At 59.3% G+C, this 18,813-nt stretch overlaps 1 protein-coding gene across 1 annotated transcript; it reads left to right on the top strand.

The window, feature by feature from the left end:
* The first annotated feature begins 1,240 nt into the window (after positions 1–1,240).
* On the top strand, positions 1,241–18,571 carry PPP1R9B (protein phosphatase 1 regulatory subunit 9B). The gene is made up of 10 exons (XM_033183444.1): positions 1,241–2,773; positions 6,676–6,808; positions 8,185–8,305; positions 10,544–10,648; positions 11,675–11,810; positions 12,337–12,489; positions 12,602–12,655; positions 16,094–16,323; positions 16,648–16,744; positions 16,914–18,571. The coding sequence occupies exons 1-10, from the start codon at positions 1,403–1,405 to the stop codon at positions 16,965–16,967; spliced, it is 2,454 nt and encodes an 817-aa protein (XP_033039335.1). The 5' UTR covers positions 1,241–1,402; the 3' UTR covers positions 16,968–18,571.
* Positions 18,572–18,813: the final 242 nt, after the last annotated feature.

Here is an 18,813-nt window from a genome sequence, read left to right as displayed (position 1 = left end):
CCCCCACCGGAACACAGTGGCCAGGATCCTTTAAATCAGAGACCCAAGTTAGAGCTCTCACTGGGAAAACTTTGGCCCCAGGCCTCTAGAATTCCTGCTCCCAAACCCTTCCTTCCGGTATGAGAGGCAGGAGTGCCAGGGTAGGGGCCTGAAGACGGGTGCACAGCAGACAGGCGACAGGACATCCTCTCCAGACGTCTAAAGGGGCAGTTTTGGTGATCCCCTGCTACTTGGATGACGGGGTCCACCTCCTTTCTTCACGACCCCTCCCCCACCATCGAAAGGTCACCAGCACTGGGCCAAGGTTTCACACCTCCAAGGGTGCCAAAGATTCCCTGTAGTGAAGTGTTAAAATGCAGATTCCTGGGTTCAGCCTCTGAGATTCTCCTACACAAGGTTCGAGGGAGAGCTCAGAAATCTGTATTTTTACCAAGCGCCCAGCGATTCTGATGCTAAAGCCTTGAAGCACACCGAAGAGCTAGCTCCGAGGGCCCTGAAGAATGAACCTCTGCCCCTCCCCACAGACCCCCTCCTCTCACACTGAGACCATCGTGGATGTACTGCCTCCGCCCAATATTTCATGGGGGTGCGGTTCTGTGGGTTGTGATAAGCCGCAGTCAGAGATTGTGATGGAAGGGTTGAAGAGGGCTGGCCAATGTCCGGGGGCAGAGGAAGGCTCTCGGCGAAGGCTGGGGAGGGGAGGGGATCCGTTCGGGTGGAGGGGAAGGGGAGGGCTCACAGGCTCCGGCCCCGGAAATCCGATCCCTTTAGGACCCAGAGGTGCCAGTCCCCCAGCGGCGGCGGCGAGAAGGGCAGCCGCTCGGTCTCCGGCAGCCGCCGCTCGGGCAGAGCCAGAGAAAGACCGAGGCTCGGGGCACGGGGGGGAGGGAGGGAGGGAGGGAGGCGCGGCGGCTGAGCGGCCCGGGCCGGCAGAGCAGCCATGGGCGCTGGGGTGCCGGGCCCCCCGAGAGCCGAGGCCTCCGGCCGGACTAGGGGACGCCCGGGCTGCCAGCCCCACTGACACCGCCTCGGACTATGTGAGCCGGCGACGCCGCGGCTGCTTCGCGGGCAGGGCGCGCGCTCCCACCGGCCCCAGACGCCGCTTTGCTAATTTGGGTGGGGGCGACCGTACCAGGCCGCTCGGGCTTTTGAAGCGGGGCTGGCTGTCTTCGGCAGCTTGACTGGGGGAGGCGACCCACACACAGGGCGCTTGGAGATTTTTTTTTTCATTTTTTTAAAAAAGCGGGATTAACTGTTTTTGGCAGCGGTTTTGGGGGGACCCTAAAAAAGGCCTTCTGGGGTTTCTTTTATCGGGGGAGGGGGCGGTGGTCCCGACTTGGCCAGCCGCCTGTTGAAGGGGGGGAGCGGGGAGCAAGGGGATGCGAACCCGGCTCCCCCCACCATGATGAAGACAGAGCCACGGGGGCCCGGGGGTCCCCTCCGGAGCGCCTCCCCGCACCGCAGCGCCTACGAGGCGGGCATCCAGGCGCTGAAGCCGCCCGACGCGCCCGGGCCCGACGAGACACCCAAGGGGGCCCACCACAAGAAATATGGCTCCAACGTCCACCGCATCAAAAGTATGTTCCTGCAGATGGGCACGACGGCGGGGCCCTCGGGCGAGGCGGGCGGCGGCGCGGGCCTGGCCGAGGCCCCGCGGGTGTCCGACCGCGGCGTGCGCCTGTCGCTGCCGCGGGCCAGCAGCCTGAACGAGAACGTGGACCACAGCGCCCTGCTGAAGCTGGGCACCAGCGTGTCGGAGCGCGTGAGCCGCTTCGACTCCAAGCCCGCGCCCTCCGTGCAGCCTGCGCCGCCGCCGCACCCGCCGTCCCGGCTGCAGGAGACGCGGAAGCTGTTCGAACGGAGCGCCCCGGCGGCCGCAGGCGGCGACAAGGAGGCCGCGGCGCGGCGGCTGCTGAGGCAGGAGCGCGCCGGCCTGCAGGACCGGAAGCTGGACGTCGTGGTGCGCTTCAACGGCAGCACTGAGGCGCTGGACAAGCTGGACGTTGATGCCGTGTCACCGACGGTCAGCCAGCTCAGCGCCGTCTTCGAGAAGGCCGACTCGAGGACCGGCCTCCACCGCGGGCCCGGGCTCCCCAGGGCCGCAGGGGCTCCCCAGGTCAACTCGAAGCTGGTCAGCAAGCGGTCCCGGGTGTTCCAGCCCCCGCCGCCGCCGCCGCCCGCCCCGTCGGGGGATGCTCCGGCGGAGAAAGAGCGCTGCCCCGGAGGGCAGCAGCCCGCGCAGCACCGAGTGGCCCCTGCCCGGCCGCCCCCCAAGCCCCGGGAGGTGCGCAAGATTAAGCCAGTGGAGGTGGAGGAGAGCGGGGAGTCGGAGGCCGAGTCGGCCCCCGGGGAGGTGATCCAGGCCGAAGTTACGGTCCACGCGGCCCTGGAGAATGGCAGCACCGCGGCAACCGCAGCCAGCCCCGCGCCCGAGGAGCCAAAGGCCCAAGCGGCCCCGGAGAAGGAGGCGGCGGCGGTAGCGCCGCCAGAGAGGGGGGTGGGCAATGGCCGGGCCCCGGACGTGGCCCCTGAGGAAGTAGATGAATCCAAGAAGGAGGACTTCTCCGAGGCGGACTTGGTGGACGTGAGCGCCTACAGTGGGCTCGGGGAGGACTCTGGGGGCAGTGCCCTAGAGGAGGACGACGAAGAAGACGAGGAGGATGGGGAGCCCCCCTACGAGCCCGAGTCGGGGTGCGTGGAGATCCCGGGGCTGTCGGAGGAGGAGGACCCAGCCCCGAGCCGGAAGATCCATTTCAGCACGGCGCCCATCCAAGTAAGTGAGCCCCCCCTCCCCGCCCCCGCGCCGCCCCTGCCACGTGCACGCGGCCGCCCCCGGCTCGCCAGCCAGCCGGGTTTGGCAGGCTGAGTCAGCCCCTGCCACCCAGCCCCCTTCCCAGAAGTTCCCACCCTCAGGGGGGCGTGGGGGAGTTCCAGCTGTTTGTCAGAGAGGGATTTTCAGGTGTGCGAGGGGGGTGGCCTGCCCCGACCTGCCCTCAGGTTCTTCCGCCTGCTGCCCCACCCCGCCCCGCCACTCCGCGGAACCCGCCCTGCCCCACGCAGGTCCTGGGACACCTGCTTTGCCTTCCTCGCCCAGACATTCCTTACTCCGGAGGCTGCCAGAGGCTGGGGCTTGGGTAGCGTGAAGGAGTGTGTGTGTCCTCAGAAGAGACATTTGCCCTTCACTGGGTAGAGAGGGGGCTAGGGGTGCTTTCCTCCTCTATGGGAGCTGGATGGGGTGAGAAAGGGGAAAGCCAGGAACTTCTCAAAACGAAGCTGCAGGGGATGGCAGCCCTTCCTCCATTCTGTTTGTACCCCCACCCCAACTTTGCAGAAGTGAAAGAGGGAAGCAGATCGTGAGGGTGAGCTGGTCTGTGGCCATGTGACTGGCTGGCGCCGTGTTCCCTGGGGGTCCCTGCAGGCCAGCTGCCCGGTCCTGGTTGCACAGGGAGGGGCACTTTGTGTGGTCCTTGATGGGGAGAGGCCTTCTGCAGGCATGGAGGGGAGGGGCTGGGGCTGGGATCCCCCTGGGTGCCTGGCAGTAATGGGCATGCCTTTGCTCTTGGCTGCTCAATAGGACAGACTCCCATGGCCTTGGCAGGCCCCAAGTGTTCTTGCCACATTCTCTAGGAGCCCTGAAAGAGGGATGGGAGCTGCCCCTTTGGGGGTCTCATCCCCACCGCCACTATTGGTGGTTGGTTTGTGGGTTATGCCAGAGCTTTGAGGTCCTCAGAACAGAGCTGATGGGGAGGGGACATCCCCTGGGGGGAATCAAAAACCCCAGGCCACCCCTCTCCCCACTTCCCACCACCCTCCACTCTTGGCTGGCACATTCAGCCTGCAGGGTTCTTTCTCACCGCCCGAGGCTCAGCTGCACCCGGCCCCAGGTCCGCCCCATGGAAGTGTCCAGGTCGCTGGACTCTCCTTGGCCTGGACCCTGCCCGGCCTTTACCTTTCCCTAGCCAAACCACCATCTGTTTGTTTGCCGTTTCCATAACTACTCCTAAACTCTGAAGCTGCCCAACTTTCCTCTCACTCGACCAGAATATTAGCCTCTCTCTGCCTCTCTCCCACCTCCCACCCCAGCAAGAGTCCTGAAAGGTTAAAAGTGAGTGGCTGCTCTTCCCCTCCCAGGCCAGTCCTTCCCCTAGGCTGGGTCCTGGGGGGTGCTCTCCCAACCCCTTTCCCCTCCTGAAGGCAGTGGGGTTCTAAAGGGAATGGGGGACTGTACTGTTTCTTGGGACTCTAAAGCAGAGTCTGGATCCCCCCACCCCACCCCCACTAATTCTGCGAGCAGCTGGATGCCCTCGGAGATGGAGTGTGGTCTGGGCCTCTGACTGTCTATATTTGACGCCTTACCCTGATTTTTTGGTAAAAAATAGCACATGATTTGGAGCAGTGCTTCCCGGCTCCCTGGTGACTCTGGAGCTGGCCCGCCCTGTGTGAGAGCCAGGGTGTGTGGCGGCCCCGATGTGGCTGGCTTTCAGCCTCACTGGGGATTTCCTCCTCCCCACCCTGGCACAGGGGCCCCACTTTTTCTTCTTCCTGCCCCTGCCTTGATGCCAAGTCCAGGGTCCCAGGCCCCATGGATGACCCAGTTGTTCCCCTTCTGGAGGTGGAGGCCTCTGCTGAGGGCAGAGAATCTAATTCCAGATTGGCCTGGGGGAGGTGAGACTTCACGTAGGGCCCTCTGCTGGACGGGCATATCATGGTGGGCAACCCGAGGAGGGGTAGGAGGTGGTCTGGGGCCTCTGAGCCCAGGCCTGGGATTCCTGCAGCGAGGGCAGAACCAGAAAGGGAACAGGATTTGATAGGCTGAGAGAAGAGGGCAGGGTGCAGCCCAGGACAGGCTGTGAGGGTGTGTTTTGGAGGTCACAGTGGGTATGTGTGACCATGTGTGTCAGGGAGGGGTTGGTTAACCCAGGAGACTATAGAGACTGAAGGATGAAGGGACCCTGTCTCCTAGAGCAGAGGGTGAGAGTCTGGGGACTCCGATGCAAAGTGGGCCAAATCCCACTGCTGAGTCCAAGCTCACACCAGCCCTGTCCCAGAGCCTGGGGCATGTGTGGGGTGGAAACAAAGTCACCGGTGACCCACCCACCTGGCCCAGCTGGGTGTGTCTCATGCTGCCTGGCCACAGTTTAACCCATGTGACCTTGGGCAGTGGGCCTGGTACCCTGGACTGTGTGCAAGGTGGGCAGCCTGTTTGTTCAAGGGGTGCAATGGAAGATGAGTTTTAAGGGCTGGAGCCGGAGTTTATCTGATCCTGTGAAATTGAGCTGAGGGACCAGAGGGGTCCCTCCCACCTAAGCCTTCTAGTCCTATGAGCACCCCCTCCCTCTCCCACTGTGGCAGTGAGCCTCTCTGGTAGGGGGTGGGGATGACACAGAGCAAGCCCAGACAAAGGCTGGGACACAAGAGTGCTGCTGCCTGCCAGAGTGCCCACAAGGTCTGCTCCTGGAGGAGACGGGGCCCTGCCAAGGGCCCTTAGGGGAGATGGGGTCCTAGTTTGACTCCTCGGGGCTGAGACTCAGCCATCTGATAGTGCTGCTCCCCATCCCTCCCCGCCCCCGCCTGGCTCCAAGTGGTGCCAACCTGTCACTGCAGACGATGAAGCTTGAGCATGTCATGGTACCCCAAATGGTGCTCATTAACCTCCCACTGGGGGCACCCCTGCCTGGGCCCAGAATTAGACATTCCCACAGAGCCCAGCCCCACCTTCTCTGTCCTTCAGAGAGGGTCAGAGCCGAGGAATTCCCCTTTTTGCTGAGAGACACGGAAGAGAGACAACAGAGGGGTACAGGAGATGCCAAGGCAGGGCTGGCCTTGGAGCCCCATGGCACCTGGGTTCACTGTGGGTAGTGTCAGAGGCCGTCCCCTCCTCAGTCTCCTGGGCCCCCTAGCACATGGGGGACAGGGGGTGTAACTCAGAGCTGCAGTTGTGGAGGGAGAGCAGCCTGGCTGTGCAGGCCAGGCCACAGGGCCCAGCTTTTTCCGCTGCTCCTGCCACCTGAGGGGCTCCAGGGGGTGGAGGGCCTGCCTTTTCTCCACAGGGATAGAGGTGGTCTTTCCTGCTTCCCTCCCCTGCTCCAACATCCACCTGAGTGGCAACTCAGAGCCAGTCCTGGGTACCTCTCCCCTTCCACCCCTCCTGCTCCCCTCCCCCTCTGCTGTCTCACACCCGCTCCCCCCTCTCTCCCCATCTGGCATCCTCCAGCATCTTCTCTATCCTCTCTCCCCTCCTCCTCTTCCCCTCTTCTGCTCAGCCTGTTCCTTCCTCTCTGTGTCTGTCTTTGTGTCCCCTCTCGCCTGTCTGGCTCTCTAGGTCCTGTCACTTTCTCTCTATCTGGGTGTCTGGATTCCTGAGTTGGACGTTTCTCCAGGATTCCCCTTCTGTGCCTATGGCAGATCATGCTCACGCTGGTTGGAGCTGCAGAGAGAATAGCAGTGCGGGTCAACCAAGGCTGGGTCCCTTTCTGTCTTGAACCTGGGCTCCAGAACTATAAGGGCCTTTGTTTTGCTCAGAGCTGGGGTCTCTTGGGGCTGGGCGAGGCCTTATCTCAGGGCTGTCATGGGGAGGCATGGGGTGGGTAACTCAGCCTGCCTCCTTGGCCTCCTCATGCCAGTTCTGCCCTTGTCCTCCTGCCAGCCTCTCTGACCAGCTGCCTCCCTCCCCAGGTGTTCAGCACCTACTCCAACGAGGACTATGATCGTCGCAACGAGGATGTGGATCCCATGGCGGCCTCTGCTGAGTACGAGCTGGAGAAGCGGGTGGAAAGGTTGGAGCTGTTCCCTGTGGAGCTGGAAAAGGGTGAGAGGCCAGGAGGCCAGGCCACTTGGGCACAGCTGGGATTGACCCGGGTCTCATCTCTGGCGCCAGCTCCTGCCCTGTGCCCTCAGGGGCTCCCACAGGCTTGCTGGGCCTCTCCCTCTGACTCGGGCCCTTGGTGACGTTCCCTGCTTCTCCCTTGTGGGCACCCAGAGCCAACAGGGACTCAGACCCAGGCCAAGCCACACCCCCACCACCCCAGTCATGGAACCACATTTGCACATTCAGTTAACAGGTCTCTGTAGGGTATTGTGTGCTAGGTCCTGGGCTCTGTGTTGGGGACACAGTGATGGGCTCTTGGGGAGATGGATGGGGGAGGCAAACATGGAAGGCACAGTCACGTCTAATTTCACCCTTAGGCGCTGGAATAGGGGCTGGGGAAGGTAAGGAGGGGCTGCTGTAAAAGCGTTTAACAGGTGACCTAACCAGACTGTGCTTGGGGGTATTCCCCGGGGAAGTGAGGCTTGAGTTGCACTCTGGTGAGGAGGAATTAGGGGAGTAGGCAGGAAAGGGGCTTGGCTGCATTTTCACAGGGAGGGCAAGAAGGGCATGCAAATGAGGCCTTGCAGACCACGTGGTCTTGTTGCTGAAATGGATTGGGAGCCATTTCGAGGCACAGGAAAGGTCTAGAAAGACCAGGCCAGGCTGTGATGTAGGGAGGGGATCACAAGTGGATGGAGAAAGGCCACTGTGGCATGGACAGGAAGATGGCAGAACGGGTGTGGGTGGACTGGAAAGATCTCCAGGGGGAGAATCCACAGGATCTGGGGGTCATTTGGCTCAGGTGGAGGCTGTGAGTGGGAGGGAGGAATCCAGGTGCCTTCCAGGTCTGGCAGGTGGCAGGTGGTGGTGGCATCCCCCATGAGGGAGTGTTTGTGGGGGAAGGTCATTAGTTTGGATGTCAGAGGCCCATGAGTCAGGCAGGGGCAGGTGTGGATAGGGGAATGGACCTCAGGGGAGAGAAAATCTGGAGGTCTTTGGTCCTTGAAGCTGTGAGTACAGATGAGACTGGTTAAGAGGGAGGAGACCAAAGGTTTAGGGCTGAGTCCCATCCTGGCCATCCGCATCCCGGCCATGCGCCCTGGTGTGCATATACAACAGTCTTACCTGCCTGTGCCACCTTTGGCACACTCTTCTACCCATTGGTTCTTTGGAAGGGACAAAGGGCAGGGAGTGGCTCAGGAGCCCTCCTAGTTGGCTTGGCAAAGAAGGTGGACAGAACCATACCCCTTCTTCAGTTGTGGGACATCCCCTAATGGGGACGGCTTCCTGATGGGGGTCTGTGCCCTGGAATTCGGGGTGGAGAGTCTTGTATGTCCCCTACAAGCCCTGTCATCTCACCACTCTCTGTTCCACAGACTCCGAGGGCCTGGGCATCAGCATCATTGGCATGGGTGCTGGGGCGGACATGGGCCTGGAGAAGCTGGGTATCTTCGTCAAGACCGTGACGGAGGGTGGTGCGGCCCATCGGGACGGCAGGTACCAATCCTCCCCAGTCTCGCCCAACCCTTTTTCGCTCCCCGACTGGCCATCCTTGGTGGGGTGAGCCACTGAGCTGGGGGTGGGGTGGGCATTCTCTGGGAGACTTCTGTGCTGTGTGTGCAGCTGAGATGTTCGGGGAGCACTGCCCTGCCAGGTGCTGTTCCAGGCCCCAGAAAGACAACAGCAAGCACGGTCAGCCCTCATGCCCTCAGGGAGCATGCGTTCTCCAGGAGGGGCTGGTGACCATGGTGGCTGTAGGCATATGTTGTGCATCCTGGTCTGGAGTATGGTTTGGGCCCTGGTAGGGAGAAGACAGGCATGGAACCTGTGTGCCTGGAGTGTATTTGAGCTTTTTTTTTTTTTTTTTTTTTTTGCTTAACAAATATTGACTCTCTGACAATGTTGGGCTGGTCCTGGGCCCTGGGGAGTCAGTGGTGAGGGCCGGGCTCTTGAGAAGTGTGCAGTGTAGTATGAGGTAGACATTGAACAAGTAGACACACAAAAAGTGGTGAAATGGAGGGAAATGCAGGGTGCTGTGAAGGCATACAATAGGAGAGCTTAACCTCTCTGGGTATCAGGGAAGGCTTCCTGGAGGAAGCAGTGCTGGAGCGGAGAGCTAAGGCTGAGCAGGAGTTAGCTGTGCTAACGGAGTGAGTGCAGAGGTTCCAGGCAGTGGAGCCACGAGCAGGCAGGTGTGGCTGGGGCATAGAGAGCAGGGGCCAGGAGGCTGTGGCTAGACACATTGGTGGCGGTGGCTCTGGAGACTGGCTATCTTTGCGCTTGTGAGTGTGCATGCCTTTATCGAGCATCCGTGGTTGCAGGGGGTGAGTTCTGTGGGACAGAAGGTTCAGGGAGGGCATCCTGGAGCTGTGTGCCAGCCAGGGACCCCTGTGTTAGCTTTGTATCGCAGGAGTGTGGGGAGTGGCAGGAGGAAGGGCTGTAGGGCATCCCCCAGGTGGCTGTAAGTTAGAGGTTGACATTGGGGATCCCTTGTGGTGGTACCTCAAACCCAGACCCCCTCCATGTGGCAAAGGTGAGCAGGTATCCTTGTGCAGCGGGGTGACTTTGGGATCTTGTTGCTAGAGATGGGGCTGCCCTGTCAAGGGGCTTCTACCTGTTGTGGCCCGGGTGGCAGGGAGAGGGGCAGGGAACAGGATGCCCTTTCATTTACCCCTTCCCCCTCCCAGTGTGAGCTTCCGCAGCCTTTTCCCATTGTTGCCTGTGGGTTGTCTAAGGAGTGAGTGTGCATGGTGGCCGTGGCCGCCCACTCATGCCCACCTGGGAGTGGCGTGTGTTGGGGTGAGCTCTTGACAATAGGCCATTTCCTCCATTTCCGTGTGGGAGTCTGAGAGAAGGCCTGGAGCTCCCAGGGAGGTGGAGTGGAGGAGGGAGGTGCCTGAGAGGCCCCCCACCCTCCATCTCCCTCGGCAGGCGGGACTGAACCTCCCCTTGTGTGGAGAACACGGGCTTCAGGGGACACGACTGGAGTGTGTCAGGAGGTGCACCTGTATCAGGTGTGTGTGGGACAGTGTGTGAACTTGAGACAGTGCCATTCAGTCTTGGGGACTTGGGAGGACATCCGTGCACTCAATTCCGTGCAGAGATGTACACGTAAGAGGTAGGCATGTCACTTGTGTGCCATGGGGCCCCTGGCCAGTGTGCATGGCAGAGATGAACTCTGAGAATGTCATACCGCTCAGTCAAGTATGATGGAGGAGGGGACAAGAGTGTGATTGTCACAGGAAGTGTGCCTGCCGCCTCTTCTGGTCCTGGACGCCTGTGTCTGCTTTGCTTGCCTGGCTCTCACTGCCCACACAGGTGGGCCTGGCTGACACTGAATCCTCTGGCCTTGTGAATGTTATGCAAGTAGACGAAGTACCAGGTCCCTGTGAGGTTTTTTGTTGTTGTTTTCTTTTCTTGTTTTTTTGTTTTGTTTTGTTTTGTTTTTGAGGCAGGGTCTTACTCTGTTGCCCAGGCTGGAGTGCAGTGGCGTGAGCACAGCTCACTGCAGCCTTGACCTCCCTGGCTCAAGTGATCCTCCCCCTCATCCTCCCAAGTAACTGGGCTACAGGCACATGCCACCACACCCAGCTCATTTGTTTTCTCATTGTTTGTAGAGATGAGTTCTCACTATGTACTCGGGCTGGGGAGCCTGGAGTTTCTGATGGGAGGAGCCTACCTCTACCCTAACTCCACAGTTCCCCTGTGACCCCTTAACCAATGTCACTCCCCTAGGATCCAGGTGAATGATCTCCTCGTGGAGGTGGATGGAACAAGTCTGGTGGGAGTGACCCAGAGCTTCGCGGCGTCCGTGCTCCGGAACACCAAGGGCCGAGTGCGGTGAGAGCCCAGAGGGGTGGGGCGTGGGAGTGGACAGGAGGTCCTCGTCCAGGCACTCCGCTCACCTGCCTACAGCCTGTTAAGGTTCTGGTGTTCCAGCTCACAGAGGTTCTGCTGACTCCTTGGCTGCAGGAGTTGCTGTGCCTGGAGTCCCTTGGCCTCACACCTGCCTTCTCATCCCAGCTCCCTGGCCACTGCTGGCCACCAGTACTCAGCCTTCCTGGCCCACTGTCCACCACCCCTCCAAACTGTCCTCTGGGGCTTATTTTCCTTCCCCCTGCCTGTCCCCGACTCACTGATTGAAGAACTAGGACATCCAGGGTGAATGCTAACCACACTGGGATCCCCTCATTAGGACTTCATCTTTCCCCCCGACCAGCCTCGTGTCATCCTGGGAAGATTCCTCCCCAGGCCTATAACCAAGGGGATGGATCAGAAGCCCCCTGTGTCCACTCTACCTCCGGCTTAACATTCAGGGATCACTCCCTGCCCCCCTGCAAGAGGGGCACTACCCCCAGGAAAGGGTGGTGGAGAGAAACAGGATGTGGGTGGCCACCGGGAGGAGGGGCTGGTGCCTGGAAGTTCCACTATTTCCTCTCCATCCTAATCTCCAGTTGCCATCATCCCGCCCCTTCCTGAAGCTCGGGGGCTTGGAGCATACCCAAGAAACACCTCCGCAGCCCATCCCAGCCGGGAGGGTCATCTTCACCTTTCCCTGCCTCAGTGGCAGGGGAAGAGCCTCCTGAGTGCATGTACCCTGCAGCCCAGCCTAGAGGTTGGCTGACAGTCTCTCTCCTGCAATACTGGCCAGAGGGGTGAATGGGCCTTCCTGCCTCCCTTGGGAAGGAAACCTGATAAGGGCCCCCATTCCCCCATTCATTATTAACACTGCAGCCTTCGGACTCAGCCCTCTCATCTCTCCTCCCCTGGGAGGGCCTGAACTTGGAGAGGGGAGCATCAGCAGGGAGGATGGTGGCATTACCTGGCTGAGGACAGAGGCAGCGGATGATGCTGGTGCCCCTGCAGGTTTATGATTGGCCGGGAGCGGCCGGGAGAGCAGAGCGAAGTGGCCCAGCTAATTCAGCAGACTTTGGAACAGGAGCGATGGCAGCGGGAGATGATGGAGCAGAGATACGCCCAGTATGGGGAGGATGACGAGGAGGTAGGGAGTCCCTGCCTGACTGGCCGCGTGGTCGCCCCCTGGTGGCTAGATGAAGCGTTACAGTCATCTGCCTCCCCTGCTTACAGTCTACTGCTTCCCCTGCCCTGGTAAAAAGCCCACAGTGCCATTCCCTGTCCTCCAGTCACACTCTTTGTCTTCAGAGTTTGGACAAGGAATACACAGCCCTCTCAAAGAGCCCCAGGTCTGAGGGGAGAGTATAGCCCCTGGCCTTGGGGGACCTAATCTGAAAGGGAGATAGATCCAGAAGGGGAAAGACAGTATAGGCTGTTTCTTCAGAGACCCAGGCTGATGGGGAACTGACTCCCTCTGTCATCAGGGGAATATTAGGCTGTTGGGGGAAGACATAAACTGCATCTCTGGTCCAGCCTCAGGCTGAAGCGGGAGGCACGAACCACATTCCTGGGTAGCTGTCTGTCTGGCGTGGGCAGACGAGTCCCAGCCCTGGTCATCAGGGCTGAGGGCAGCTGGGTGGGAAGGGCCCACAGTCTCTGGTCTCCCTTTGCAGACGGGAGAGTACGCCACTGATGAGGATGAGGAGCTGAGCCCCACGTTCCCGGGTGGTGAGATGGCCATCGAGGTGTTTGAGCTAGCGGAGAACGAGGATGCACTGTCCCCTGTGGACATGGAGCCCGAGAAGCTGGTGCACAAGTTCAAGGAGGTGGGAGGAGGGGCTCCCTGGAGTGGTGGAGGGAAAGGCAGGCAGGTCTCCTGCCCTCAGCACTGCCTACCCCACCCCGTCAGAGCTGAGTGCCTACCCCTCTGCCCAACAGCTCCAGATCAAGCACGCAGTCACTGAGGCAGAGATACAGCAGCTGAAAAGAAAGGTGAGGGTGTGTATGCGTGTGTGTTTGCGTGCGTGCATGCGTGTGTTGAGGAGCAGGGTCCCCCTACCCTCACACCTGCACATGCTGACACTTAGGCACAGGCACCCACAGAACAGGCTGCTCTAAAGCAAAAGGATATATTAAAAGTTCAAGCTCTGGATCCATCTGCTCCAGTATCACTTGCTTCTCTGTGCAAGTGAAGCACAAGTGCAAGCCTCCTCATCCATAAAATGGAGTCATAATAACACCAACACTACCGGGTCGTTGTAGGATTAAATGAGATAATCTATGTCAAGTTGGCCGGGCGCGGTGGCTCACACCTGTAATCCCAGCACTTTGGGAGGCCGAGGCGGGCGGATCACGGGGTCAGGAGATCGAGACCATCCTGGCTAACACAGTGAAACCGCGTCTGTACTAAAAATACAAAAAAATTAGCCAGGCGTTGTGGCAGGCGCCTGTAGTCCCAGCTACTAGGGAGGCTGAGGTGGGAGAATGGCGTGAACCTGGGAGGCGGAGCTTGCAGTGAGCCGAGATTGCGCCACTGCACTCCAGCTTGGGCCACAGAGTGAGACTCCATCTCAAAAAAATATATATGTGTGTGTGTGTGTGTGTGTGTGTGTGTGTGTGTGTGTGTGTGTGTATGTCAAGTCTTTCACACAATGTCTGACATAATAGGTGCTCAATGAAAAGTCAAAGTAGGCTAGGTGCAGTGGCTCATGCCTGTAATCTCAGCACTTTGGGAAGCCAAGGCAGACTGCTTGGGCCAGGAGTTGGAGACCAGCCTGGGCAACGTGGCAAAAATCTATCTCTACAAACAATACAAAAATTAGCCAGGTGTGGTAGTGCACACCGGTGATCCCAGCTACTCGGGTGGCTGAGGTGGGACGATCACTTGGGCCAGGGTAGGTCGAGGCTGCAGTGAGCCGTGATTGTGCCACTGCACTCCACTCCAGCCTGGGTCACAAAGAAAAAAAAAGTCATTATATTAGCTGTGATACCGAAGCGTGTTAAGTTTCACTCTAGGTGTCTCTATGTTTGTGCTGTCCCATGTATGTCTGCTATATATAAGCCCATTGATAAATACCATTACTGGAAATACACACGCTGACACATAGCAGCCTGGCCCCAGGCACATAGTACCCACAGACCCCCTCACGCAGACACCCAGACACATAGAGACACCCACTCCACACAGACACGGTCGCAGATACAGTGGACCTGTACTTCATGTGGCATTACACCCGGGGCCATCAGCCTGGATACGCAAACCCACTCTGCAGCCATCTGCTTTGAGACACAGGCATGGCCATCGCTCAGACCACCTGGTAAAGGAAGAGGGTGACAGGACATGCACATTCTCACCTGGGCAGGCAACAGAGGTGCCAAAGCTGACACCAGATGGAGACACATGACACACACACACGTGTAGCTTGCACAGATGCTTACACAAGCATGTCAGGTGCCAGCACCCTCACAGGCATGTGGATATACAGATTTCATATTAAAAGTCTGTATGGGGTCCCTGCTGGGACCTAGACTATAGGAGTCCCAGTACCTATGGGGCTTCTGCCGTGGTGGGGAGGGACAGATCTATAGGGGTCTTGCAGACATGGAAGTGTGCGTATCCTCCCACATGGGGGTATGCAGGAGAGGAGGGCGGGGTTTGGATGGCTGGGGCAGAAGCAGGGGCATTCCTGGCAGGGAGAGGAGCTCTGTGGAGCATGGAGGCTGGCTTTGGGGGAGGCCGGCCAGGAGGTGGCAGCATGCCTGTCGGGGAGAGGTGGAGGCAGGGCTGGACTGCCAGGGTAGGCTCTGGCTTGCAGTGTCCTGCCTCCCCTCTAAGGACTCTGGCCTTGGTCCTATAGATAGCATGGAGTATGTGGCCATTGGGATTTTTTGGAAAGCCACTGCCTACAAAGTGGGAGGGCATGAAAGTGGGCAGTGCTGGGAGGCAGGCAAACTGGTGAGGGGCCCAGACAGTGTCCCAGTAGGGGTAGGCCAGGACTGCTCAGAGTATAGGCAGAGGGTCTGGAAAGGAAGGGTGGGTGAGCACTGCATTTCCAGGGTCAGAGTGACAGGCTGTGTTCCTGGGGTATATGCAGAGTATGAAGGGGAGGGACACGCCAAAGGTCTGTTTGTGCGTTCCACTTACAGACATCCTCTGGGTACCTTATAGATGTCCGGTACTGTTCCCATCACCATGATGGGCAAAGCCAGAGCTGACCATTTTTTTGTGCATCTGCAAACCAGTGACTGTGTTGTCACACACTGGCATGGGGCTCTGTAGGAGAGAACAGGCTTCCTGAGCTGCTAAAGCAGGAGGAACCTGATTCAGGTGGAGGCAGGGGTAGGGCTATGCTGTTGCAGGGAGTTGTAGGGGCTTCTCTGGAGAAGTGACACACTGAGTAGAGAGCCAAAGGGTGAGATAGAGGGAAAGAATTAGGCAAGCAGGAGGGTAGATGGGGGACATTCCAGGCAGAGGGGACAGCACGTGCAGAGGCCCTGTGGCAAGTCTGAGGATCTGCAGGAAGGCCTGTGTGACTGGGGGACAGAGAGCAAGGGATGTTTGCAGCAAATACTGGAAGGGGCCTGAGACTGAGTGCCAACATGTCTGTGAGGTTGTGGCACCTTTTAAAAGAGCAAATCAGGAAAGAAGGCATAGGTTTGTGCAGCTGCAGGGGTCTGGTCTGGGGCATGGTACCTGGGAGGAGCTGGGAGCTAAAGCTGGGAGTTGGGAGCAAGGTTGGGCTGGGACTTGAGATTTGTGGCTCAGAGTGCACACAGGTGGTGTGGAAGATGGGCCAGTGCCCCAGGGCAGTGAGTATTAGAGAGAACAGAGGATCCAGAACTGAGCTGTGGGGGACTGGAGGTCTGCGCTGGGGTCACCTGGAAGCTGGGAGAGGAACCAGGATTGTTCAGGAAGCCCCAGGAGCAGACTGGCGAGCAGGGCTGGGGCTGCAGAGAGGGGACAGAGAGCGATGGAGGAGCAGAGACTGGCGAGCAGGGCCGGGGCTGCAGAGAGGGGACAGAGAGTGATGGTGACCCTCATCTGCCCTTTTACTTCACATGTACTGTCTCACTGGAGCTTTTGTGAACTTGGGAGGCATATATCACTCCCATTTGACAGATGGGATAACTGAGGCTTGGAACATTAGTTGCATTGCCCCAAGTCAGAGTATCAGCGACTAACCGAGGCCTCCAGCCTCCCTGTGAGTGGGGTGCAGTGACAGGGAGTCTGGTGGGAGCTCTGAGGCCGAGCTCTGCTTTCCTCTCTGGGTTTCAGTTCTCAGGCTCAGTCAAAGAGGGTTAGTAGTTGGGGTGCAATGGAGTTTACAGCTGTAGGAATCCCCTGGCAACTCTGGCGCCAGTGCTAGGATGGGGGTATCCTTTGGCTCCTGCTGGCCCCCACCAACCCAGGGCCGTGCCTTCCTCTCTCAGCTGCAAAGCCTGGAGCAGGAGAAGGGGCGCTGGCGGGTGGAGAAGGCGCAGTTGGAGCAGAGTGTGGAGGAGAACAAGGAGCGCATGGAGAAACTGGAAGGCTACTGGGGCGAGGCCCAGAGCCTGTGCCAGGCTGTGGACGAGCACCTGCGGGAGACTCAGGCGCAGTACCAGGCCCTGGAGCGCAAGTACAGCAAGGCCAAGCGCCTCATCAAGGACTACCAGCAGAAGTACGTGGCTGGGGGCTGGGCGGCCTGGGCCCAGGGAGCATGGAGAGGCTTTTGGGGGCAGTCCCTCCCCACCCCTCCAGCTGAGTAGGGAGGCAAGGAGCACAGAAGTTGGAGGGCCCCATGGTGGGACACCCGGCCCGGAATGACCATGCATCAGAGCCAGCACAGAGCCAGACCCCCAGAGGCTTTGGGAAAACCTAGGGCCTCCCAACCTGAGAACAGGGAAGGACAGAGCTGCCCAGGTAGAGCTGAGAACTTCGGTCATCCTGGATGGAAGCCAGACCCCACACCCTTACCTGCCATCTGTCCCTTGCCTGTGCCCAGGGAGATCGAGTTCCTGAAAAAGGAGACTGCACAGCGTCGGGTTCTGGAGGAGTCAGAGTTGGCCAGAAAGGAGGAGATGGACAAGCTCCTGGACAAGGTGGGCCCGGGGCGCCCTGTGGGCAGGGCCCAATGGAGGGAGCAGCACTGAAGCCCCTACCCTATGGGTCCTGGAGGGAGGGGATGCCATGTCCTCACCAGGGGGGTGGAAGGGGCTGGGATCATGCCTGGTGTCCAGACCTGACCCCCTACCCTCCTTTGTTTTCCAGATCTCAGAACTGGAAGGAAACTTGCAAACACTGAGGAATTCCAATTCTACTTAACAGGAATCATTCCTTGACAGGACAATAATTAACCCCCTCCCATTGTCCTCCCTCCCCTGTCCTCAACACCCCACCCCTCCCCCTACCAGCCTGGGGACAGGTGCCCCGACTCCCCCCCACCCCTCCACCCCACCTCCCCCAGCTTCAGGGACCAGAGGGCTTATATCACAGGCCCCCTTAAGATGGCCTGGGCAGACAGAGGTGGCTGGAAGGGCGGCCTCTTTCCTGCCTCATGGGGCTGAGGCACAGAGGCCGAGGGCTGCCAAGGGCTGCCTGGTGGTCGATGGACACAAGCACCTGCACATCAAGCTGCCAGACTTAACACACTCCAGCTTTTGTCTCTGGACTGGAACGGGGCTGGGGCTCTCCCAGCATCTGCCAACTGGAGGCTGCTCCCTGCCCATGGGGCACCTGGGTAGCCCCTGGGCCTCTTGACTTGAGATTCTACCTTCTCGGCCCTTCCCTCTCCCCCATCATTGTGCTGTCTCTGTTGCATTCCGACCCTCCTGCTTGGGGGGTGGGGGCATTGCCTCAACACCTCCCCCATCCCTGTTCCCTGTCCTGGGAGGGATAGAGTCCACCCCAGAGCCCGGAGGCTGGGCCTGGCCCTGGCCCTGCACTGATTTCTCATGTGTCCTTCGGGAAAAGGGGAGTGAGAGTCGGAGAAAGGGAGAGTTCAGGACACCTGGTCCCCAGCTCCCCATTTCCTGGGGCAGCAGCCCTCAATTTCTCCTTGTGCCTCCCCTCTCCCAGGTGCCAAATAGCCATAACCTCCTCTTGGAACTGTTATGTGGCCTCTCTGGGGTCCAGGTTTCCTGGTCAAGGCTGGGAATGCCCAGGAGGAAAGGCTGTCAGCTTAGGGGGTCTGGCTACAGAGACCCTGGTCTTAGGCAAGGGGAACATTTCTCCCTGGAGAGCCAGGTCCTATCCTGTGCCACCCTGCCTGCCCAGCCCAGGGCAATGCCTGGAAGCCTACTGACATTGCAGGGAGTCAGCCTCACCCCCACCCCCTACTGTTTTTCCGATGTTTTGACTGGAGGGCAAAATTTTATTACTACTCATCTTTTTGGAGACCAGGGCTGCCCTGCTGGCAGCCTGCCTTCTAAGTGAAATTGACTCTGTTTCCCCACTTTAACCCCAAATTGGGGCTTGGACCAAGGGAGGTGAGACCCCCCCCCCAGGTCCCCTCCCCTTTCAAAATCCATCTCATTTTGCCACTTCATGCCCTTGCCCTAACTGGGTTTTTGTTCATTTTTTAAAAACAGCACCTATCCCATCCGTTTTGGCTTCTTGTCCCCTGTAAATAGACCATGACTTCGATCAGTATTTCTTGTCCCCACCCCTTCCTATCCCCGATGTGCCCCCATCCCCTGAAGGAGCTGGCTGTCTCAGTCCTGGGCCCACGCACTTCACCCCGGCAGATGGAGGGGGCGGAACTGGGTGGGCGGGGCCACTTCCAGCTGCTTGGGCCAGCGGCCACCCCTGCCCAGCTGTCCAGAGGACCGCGTCTCTGTATATAATATATATATATGTATGTATTGTTCCCGGTTTTGTACGGACCATGCCCTCTGTCAGGTCATCCCCATAAAAGCAGCCCCCAGAGCCTTGCTGCCTGGTTTCTTGATTCACTGGGGTGGGGAGTGGGCAGGGATCAAGGATGCCAGGCTGCCCCAGTGGTCCCCTCCCACCAGTGCTGCCTCTAACCCTGAGGAACTTCCTACAGTGTCCCCCCCGTTCCTGGTTCCAGCAAACTGCTTCTCTGCCCCCATTCCACCCATCAGCACCCATGCTTTTTGTCCAGTCCTGGGCAGGGCTGAGGGTTTCTAGAGAGTTCATTCAGTCTGTA

This window comes from Trachypithecus francoisi, unplaced genomic scaffold (assembly GCF_009764315.1).
Source record: "Trachypithecus francoisi isolate TF-2019V2 unplaced genomic scaffold, Tfra_2.0 Lachesis_group20, whole genome shotgun sequence".
Taxonomy (NCBI): domain Eukaryota; kingdom Metazoa; phylum Chordata; class Mammalia; order Primates; family Cercopithecidae; genus Trachypithecus; species Trachypithecus francoisi.
This window is presented reverse-complemented; position numbering and strand designations above follow the sequence as displayed.

Coding starts and splice junctions, on each gene's coding strand:
- PPP1R9B (XM_033183444.1), top strand. CDS start 1,403: ATGATGAAGACAGAGCCACGGGGGCCCGGGGGTCCCCTCCGGAGCGCC. Junction 10,649..11,674: donor AACACCAAGGGCCGAGTGCG/GTGAGAGCCCAG, acceptor GTGCCCCTGCAG/GTTTATGATTGGCCGGGAGC. Junction 16,324..16,647: donor ATCAAGGACTACCAGCAGAA/GTACGTGGCTGG, acceptor GCCTGTGCCCAG/GGAGATCGAGTTCCTGAAAA.